Source organism: Zonotrichia leucophrys, chromosome 13, assembly GCF_028769735.1.
Source record: "Zonotrichia leucophrys gambelii isolate GWCS_2022_RI chromosome 13, RI_Zleu_2.0, whole genome shotgun sequence".
NCBI classification, from domain to species: Eukaryota; Metazoa; Chordata; class Aves; order Passeriformes; family Passerellidae; genus Zonotrichia; species Zonotrichia leucophrys.
The window spans coordinates 6,701,406-6,709,433 of NC_088183.1; the positions used below are offsets into that span (position 1 = coordinate 6,701,406).

An 8,028-nucleotide genomic window follows, 5' to 3' on the forward strand; every position below is an offset into this window, starting at 1 on the left:
CTGTGGCCGCATGCCAGTGACCAAGCACGCACAGTGTGAGAGAAAGCCTGGGAAAATCCCTCAGACAAGCAAATGAAGATGGGCAGAAACACATTCTGCACTAATTGCACTGTGGTAATGAGAAAACAAGAGCACCAGGAGAGGAGGGCAGTAGCTGGACAGTGCCTGGCACATCGCCCTTTTGGGGGCATGCTCTGGTTCTAATGGTGGTGAGGAAGGAGACAGATGGTCCGTGCAGCTCTTGTGAGTCCCTGTGTCACCTCTCCTCTCAGTTTTATTTGTTTTTACTTCCAGTATTGAAAGTTCTTGTGATTTTTCACATGTCCACCAATGTCTGCCACTTCCCACATCATCACAGGGCCAGCATCAGGTGACCACACAGGGATGAAAACCCTTCCTTCTTTATTTCGCTACCAAGCCTGCAGCCCTCGTGATTTCCGAGCTAACCCAAAGCCGTGACCCCAGAGCGTTGGCCAGAGCTGTGTTCTGAAGACACCGTGAGCAGGGGAGAGGGAGGGAGGCTTTGGCTGGAGCTCATTTCTGCGCTCTTTATTGAATGCAGTGGTGGGATGGGAGCTGTGCAGCGCAGGGCGGTGAACAGCAGCGTAAGGCCAGTGCAGGGGAGGCGCAGAGGCAGTAAAGGGGCAGTAAAGGGGCAGCGAAGGGACAGTGCAGGGACAGTCCGGTCCAGTCCAGTCCACTCCGGTCCGGTCCGGCGCTCTCTGGCCTCGCACGCGCCTTCCCGCGACCGCCGCGTGAAGCCTCCAAAGCTGGCCCGGGCGCTCTCGCACGTGACCGCGTCACACGCCGGGACCCTGCCCCGCCCCCTCCGCGGGATCCTGTCCAATGAGCTGGCGGGCGCACGGCGTGTCTGTATTGTGATTGGTCAGAGCGGGCGTCAGTCCGCTGGAGGGGCGTGGCGTGGCGGAGGTCCCGAGTTCGGGGGGCCGGAGGTGGGAGAGCGACGGGACTGGACTGGACTGGACAGGACAGAGCTGGACTGGACTGGATTAGGTTAGACGGGACCGAACTAAACTAAACTAAGCCAAGCCAAGCCGTTTCAGCACGGTGGGGGTCCTGGGGCGGCGGGCGGCCGGGGCTGTGCCCCGGGGAGCGGGCGGTGCGCGCCGCGGGGCTGGAGCCGGCGGGGACCCGCACATGGCAGCGGCGGTGCCGCACCGGGAGCCCCTCGCGGTGCGGGTGGGTGCTGGCAGCCCTCGGGCCCGGTGGGGACACAAGGCTGGGCCCTGTCAGACGCACTGAGCAGTTTTGGTGAAGTGACGGGAAATTGAAAGTTGTTACTCCAAAGGGAGTGACCTTCGGCCGGGGCTGCTCTGTAACTCGGGGCTTTCCAGCCCTGCACACACCCGCTGTACAGCTGGACAGGCCCTGTCTGGTAACCAAGGTCTGGTAACCAAGCCCTGCCCCAGAGCGGCGGAGCTTCGGTCTCCAGAGGGCTGGGGATCTGTGACGGAGCTCCGGGTGGGACCGTGTGCCCGCAGGCATGGCCGGCAGCAGCCAGGAGCGCAGCCTGCGGGAGGAGCTGACCTGTGCCATCTGCTGCGAGCTGTTCAGCGAGCCCGTCATGCTGGACTGCATGCACCACTACTGCCGGGGCTGCATCGTGCGCTACTGGGACAGCTGCGCCCGCGGCCCCTCGTGCCCGCAGTGCCGCCGCAGCTGCCCCGGCCGCGCCTTCCGCACGCACTACCTGCTGGCCGGCCTGGTGGACAAGGTGCGGCGCTGCGGCTCCCGGGAGCACCGGCACAGGATGCAGGTGAGTGCCTCCTGCCAGGAGATGCAGGTGAGTGTCTCCTGCCAGGCTGGGGACAAGGGGACAGGTGCCACATGAGCCCTGTGCAGCCACCACCCCTCCTCTCACAGGCAGTTCCCCCAGTGTGAAGCCTCATCTGGCCCAAGTGCACCGACCTTTATGTCTCTTTCCCTATTTCCTCACAGCTGTTTGTTGTATTTTTCTTTCTTTTTCTTTCTTTCTTTTCTTTTGCATTTGTTTCCCTCACTGCTGTGTCTGATTCCAACCACAGCTTTGTGATTTCTCATTTAAGGACGTGTTCCCTAAGTGAGAGGGGGCTGAGGGCTGCTTGGGCCAGGTGCTGTGCTTGAGGGGACAGTCCCTTCACAGCACGCAGCATTTAAAGTTTGTGCAAACAGATATCCCAGGCTGGAGCTCCCAGTCTTAAAAATAAATTGGATTCATCACATGCACCGATGCTTAATTCTCAAGGCTGTGCATCAGGTGCTTGCTTCTCCTTACAGCCCTTATATGAGATCCTGTTGTATTCTCCTGATGCTGACCGTAGGAGTTGGGGCTCTCCTGAATCAGAGCAGAGTGCTGAAGTGGCCTCCTTACCTTCTTCTCCTTGTTCCTGCAGAAGCACCTGGAAGATGCTTTGCAGGCCCGTCAGAAGGAGCTGGAGAAGTTGCTGCAGAAGAAGCGTGTGGTGCAGGAGGACATCTGCAGCCTGACGGTAACACCCTGTGGGAGCTGCTCCTCAGGCAGCTTCTGGGCAGTGTTCACAGAGGATGTGTGTATCTTCAGCTGAGGTCTAGCTCAGCTTCCTGTAAAAATCTAGATGAGTAACAGTGGGGATCTACACAAGCTCTCCTGCATGAAGGCCCAAGCTCATCACTGCTGGATATCCAGCAGAGGTTTTGGGAGGAGCATTAGCACTCATTAAATGCAATGTTTGCAAAGTGCATTGGTGCAGCAGAGCTGAGACATGGTGAGTGGTGAGAGCTGTGGGCAGCCTGCTCTGGCCCTGCTGTGCTGCCTCTTTGGGACAGCATTAACTCCTGGCAGATCTAAAATCCTCTCATGTCAGAAGGGATGGCAGCAAAGCTGAAGGAACTGGGTCACTGGCAGGGTTGGCACTGCAAGAGTGGTGGCCTTGCCACAAGGGCAGTCTTGGGATTCACTGCAAAGCTCTGAGGTGAATGAGGAGCCTGAGTGCTCTCCATGGGCACTTTGAGAGACACCAGGCTCCCTGTTGGTACAGATCTGTGAAGTGAAAACAGCCACAGGCTGACTGTGCTGCTTTCTTGGGTGGCATAATAGTGTTAAAACCAAGGAAGGGGAGTTAAAGGAAAATGGAAGTAGTTCAAAGATGAGTTAAAACTGAGAGGGGAAAAAACCCCTGTCTTCTGACTGGAGCCTCTGGTCCCCCAGCCTGCTCTATTTCAAATCTCTGTCTTCTTGCCAGATGTGGAATAGACCTTTGAGATTAATGAAGAAGTATTAGCACATAAGCATGTGTTTTCCTGTTGCTGTGCAAGAGCCAAGAGGTGTCTCAAGAGTAAAGGAGCAATCACTGATATGAACAGGGAGGCCCTGCACCTTCTCTGTGGCTCTGGTGTGTCAGCACAAACACCTGCTAGAGCACGAGGAGCCTGGTGAAGCTTCAGATCCCTTAGGGAGGTGGGTTTCCTGTGAGGAGAAGGGGATGTGCACTTCAGGAAGCACTCCTCAAGAAAATAATGAGGGCTAAGGTTGCACTTGGAGATTAAAAGCTTAATTAAGGAAAACAAAAAGTCATTGGCTGTCTCTTGTAAACAGGCAGAAAGGCAGTGAGAACACAACAAGGTTGGCTGGTGAGTAAACAACTGGAAAAAAGTGACCTCTGGATAGAGCTGAATGGGATTTTATCAGCCTTAATGACAGAGATTAGGTTGTGCAGCTTGCCCATCAGGCAGCTCTGCTCAGGGCCTGGAATGATGTGAAATAAATGCAAACTGACCTGAGCAGCTGAGTCTGCAGCTACACAAAATTTAAAGAGCTCCAGTCTTGCCCACAGGCAAATTCCTGGTGGTGTGGGAGAGGGCTGTGGCTGCATGTGGGGATTTGTAGTTACAGTGACCACACCTTTGGTGGAGTTGTTTTTTTGGGTTTGTTGGTGTTTTTTCCTTTGACTCTGCAGCCTTGCAGGTTGTCCTTGTGTCCTGTTCTCCATCCAAAAACTCATTGCTATGTCTAAGCCTCAAATTTCCAGGGCTCTGTAAACAGTAACAGCCACAGCCATCCTGTGCCCCTCCTTGTGTGTTCTATCTGTTGGATTTACCTTCTGTCTCTTTCCTCTGCTCAGAAAGTGTCTGGGGAGCTGAACTTCAAGATTCGGGCTGAGTTTGCTCGCCTTCATCAGATCCTGGAGGAAGAGGAGAGAGCTGTGCTGGCAGGGCTGGGTGAGCAGGAGGAGCAGTCCCTGGCCCAGCTGCACAGGCAGGTTGGCCAGCTGGAGGAGGGGATGGCAGTGCTGCAGAGGGACATCGAGCACGTCAGGCAGACCCTGAGCAAGATGGAAGATGTGTCACTGCTGGAGGTGAGGTGCTTTGCTGACTCTGGCAGGAGGTTGAGGGATATTTCAGGAGCTCAGATTGGGATGGGGGTGTCTTAAATGACAGCACTAGGCTGTACCCCACAGTTATTCTCACTGCCATCCCTCTGGATTATCTACCCCATCCCCTGGATTCTGGAGATTTTAGCCACAAGGGATACAGTGACATCAGATGTGGTGGGTCTTAGGAGCCTTCCTCATTCTCCATCCAAGTGCCCAAACAGTTTTCTCCAGGCTGCAGTTTCTGGTAGCTTGGTTTCCTCTCTCTGTGCTGTGTGGCAGCAGGAGGCAGGACAAGGAACTTATTTGTGCAGCTGCATGAATTAGAGTTGCTGCTAATTCTCTCTGCTTCTCCCTGCAGGTGGAGAGCCTGGATATCAGGTACGTGTGTGGCATGAAAGAAGCTGATTCCCTTTTCAGGAGCTTATCTTAGTCCCTGGCTGGGACCACATGGGAGAGGCACTTTATCTCAAGTTTTAAAAACCACAAAGTGTTCAGGAAGTTGCTGGTGCTGTGCAAGGTGGAGGTTGGTCCCCAGCATACACTGGATGCTCTTCCTGGGGAGCCTCCTATGTGTTGACATGGCTAGAAGTGTGGATAGAGGAGAGAGTGGAATGGGTGCAAGAGCCATGTGTGCTGCAAGAGGGAACAGACTTTGGGTGCTTCATCTTCCCCCTGCCCTTCCTTACTACTCATGAGGCTGCCAAAGTGACCCTGAGGTGCAAGTTTGTCTGAAGTGGGAGTAGTTGAGGGCCAGAACTGCCATAGGGGAGTGTGTCCCTGTCCCCTCCCTCCCTGGGATGCAGCCTGACTCCACAGGCCTGCCCAGGAGTCCTGTTGGGTGTGCTGGATGTGAGTTTGCCAGGAATCACTGTTCCACAAGCAGTGCTGCTGCCTCTGTCTTGGACACCTCTGCCCTGAGCCACTCACTGCACTGGGGGCAGAGCAAGCAGAGACATTTGTGTCCTGTCTTTACCAAATCTGTCGCCTGCAGCACTGTCCTGCAGCCCTGCCCGTGCTTTCCCTGCCTGCACTGGCAGTGCCCCAGCAGAGGGATGACCCTGCCTGCCTCTCTCTGCCCCAGGCCCTCGGTGAGTGTTGAGACCCAGCCTGCCCTGGACCTGCAGCACTACAGGGACAGCCACAGTGGGCCCTTGCAGTACATCTTCTGGAGGCAGATGCTGCGCTCCATCTGCCCTGGTGAGCACGTCCTGGGAGGGATGGAGGTGGTGGAACAGGGATGCTCTGCACAGGGAGTGTACAGCCAGTAACATGTCACACTTGATGTCTCTGCAGCTCCTGCCCCGCTCACCTTTGACCCTGAGTCAGCCCACCCCAACCTGGTCCTGTCCAGGGATCTGACAGCAGTGACAGAGAGGGACCGAGCCCAGCGTGTCCCCGCCAGCCCTCGGCGCTTCCGCCAGTGCGTCAACGTGCTGGGCTCGCAGGCCTTCGACCGTGGCCAGCACTACTGGGAGGTCTGGGTGGGCAGCAAAACCAAGTGGGACCTGGGGGTGGCTGCTGAGGCCGTGGACAGGGCAGCCAAGGTCAGGCTGTGCCCAGAGAACGGCTACTGGACACTGCGCCTGCGGAACAGGACCGAGTACTGGGCCAGCGCCAGCCCCTGGGTGCGCCTGGCTCCCCGGCGGCCCCCGCGCAAAGTGGGCGTCTTCCTGGACTGCCAGGAGGGCACCGTGGCTTTCTTTGATGCTGGGGACATGTCCCACCTCTTCACCTTCCACCAGGTCTCTGCAGAGAGATACTGCCCCTTCTTCAGCACCTGCTTCAGTGACGGGAGGGACAACGGGGAGCCCATGCGCCTCTGTCACCTGGCGCTGTGAGGGTGCACTGGGACACCAACCTGGCTCCTGCCCAGGGCTGTGCTGGGGGCCAGCTCTGCACACACAAGCCTGAGGGTGTTGGAGGAGCTGGTTTGGGTTGTTCTGGGAGGAAGGAGGGTATGAGTCTCTTCCCAGGTCCTGTCTGCCCTCCTTTCCCTGTGCCGTGGCTGTGGTTGCCACAAGGCATTCACAGGGGTTCCTGGCACCCCTAGAAGAACAACCTCCCCTTCCTGAGCACAGCACAGGAAGTGTTACTGCTGTTACAGTTCAGTAACAGCAGCCACGGGGCTGCAGGGCAGGGGGCTGTGAGTTGCTGGCACCTCCTGCCTCTCTGTGCTCCCACCCATCAGCCCCATGGAGGAGGGCAGCAGTCCCGGGCACCATCGGGTGCCTCTCAACCCCGCATCCCGACCATCCATCCGTGCTCTGCTGCAAGGGCTTCCCGGGGCAGGGCTGCGGGCCGGCAGCAGAGGGAGCTCGGTGCACAGCCTGGGGACTGCAGCGCGGCTCCTTCACCTCGGTTGCTATTAAAGCTCATTAGAAAGCCGCTGGTGCCTGCTGGGGCTGCTCAGGGCTTGTCTGCTGGGGGTTTCTCCTGCTCTGGGGGGTGGCACAGCCTGGGGCACCCAGAGCCCTGCTCCAGCCCTGGCTCTCCTGTGCCTGCAGCGCAGGAGGCTCAAACAGCCACTGCTCCCATGTAGTTCCTTGGAGTGCTCCCTTGACATCTCACAGTGGCTTTTCACCATTTGCTGTTTGAGAACAGGGCAGAGAGGCTCTGAGCCTAGCCCTGATCTTGGGCTACAGTGTTTTAAGATTTGGCCATCTCTGGCCTGGCTGGGTGTTAAGGATTTGTACATGTGGAAAATGCCAAGTGCCAATTCTTTCAAATTCAGCAGGAATGTGGCTCTTTTTTCCTGTCAGCCCCCTGTGGCCCTGCTGGCAGCACTGGACCTGCAGGAGGGAGGGCAGGGTCCCTGTGAGGGCAGGTCCAGGGGTTTGGCTGCTGTGGTTGTGACCAGGAGGTGCTGGCAGTGTCTCTGCCTCACGAGTCAGCAGAGGTGCTGGGATGGGTCCAAGCCTGGCTGATGGAATGGTGGGTGGGAGGGAGGATGGCAGTGCCTGGGGTGGGTGGAAATGTCATGTTTTTCTCACCCAAATCCATTCCAGGCTCAAAGCAGAGGCCAAAGCTCCCCAATACTATGTAGTCCCAGTGCTGGCTGGAGCCAGATACCTCTGGCAGAGGCTCAGCTTTCTGTGGCATGGGAAGGGCCAGGTGTGAGGCTTTCCAGCTCCCACAGCTGGGCACAGGGACACTCCCTTCACTGGCCATCTGCCTGCCCAGCAGGGATGGCACAGGGGCCCTGTGGTGTCACAAGGGCTGTTTCCTCTCCTGCATAGCCCTGCTGCACTGTGCCAGGGCTGGGAGTGCCTGCGGCCTGTGCCAGGGCAGGAGAGGAAGGCAGAGGTGAGGATGTCCTGTGCAGGGCTCAGGCAGATGTGTCCTGTGCAGGAGGGCTGAGCACAGCCCAGGGCTGCTCCCAGTGCCTGGGAAACCTCTGCTCTGTGCAGCCTTGCTCATGGGTCGGGTGTGGAGGGGATGCTGGCAGTATGTGCTCCCTCCTGGCCCCTGGTTGGCCTTTAGCCAGTGAGTGCTGAGCCCATAGGCTGGACTCAGCCTCCTCCCAGCTCTAATGTCCTCCTCTCACTGCCCCACAACCTCAGCTGCAATAAGAGTGGAGAAGAAAGGGCTGTTGGCTTGGAAATGCAGGGCTGTGTTACCCCCTGCAAGGGAGCCTCTGGAAAGGTGAGGCTGGTCTGATCACAGCAGGGAAAGCTGA

General features: G+C 57.5%; 1 protein-coding gene across 1 annotated transcript; it reads left to right on the plus strand.

Annotated features, from left to right (window-relative positions):
• Positions 1–899: 899 nt before the first annotated feature.
• On the plus strand, positions 900–7,088 carry LOC135453816 (zinc-binding protein A33-like). The gene is made up of 7 exons (XM_064725209.1): positions 900–1,014; positions 1,503–1,777; positions 2,394–2,489; positions 4,101–4,334; positions 4,711–4,730; positions 5,434–5,549; positions 5,646–7,088. The coding sequence occupies exons 2-7, from the start codon at positions 1,505–1,507 to the stop codon at positions 6,188–6,190; spliced, it is 1,284 nt and encodes a 427-aa protein (XP_064581279.1). The 5' UTR covers positions 900–1,014; positions 1,503–1,504; the 3' UTR covers positions 6,191–7,088.
• The last annotated feature ends 940 nt before the right edge of the window (positions 7,089–8,028 follow it).

Coding starts and splice junctions, on each gene's coding strand:
- LOC135453816 (XM_064725209.1), top strand. CDS start 1,505: ATGGCCGGCAGCAGCCAGGAGCGCAGCCTGCGGGAGGAGCTGACCTGT. Junction 2,490..4,100: donor AGGACATCTGCAGCCTGACG/GTAACACCCTGT, acceptor TCCTCTGCTCAG/AAAGTGTCTGGGGAGCTGAA. Junction 4,731..5,433: donor GTGGAGAGCCTGGATATCAG/GTACGTGTGTGG, acceptor TCTCTGCCCCAG/GCCCTCGGTGAGTGTTGAGA.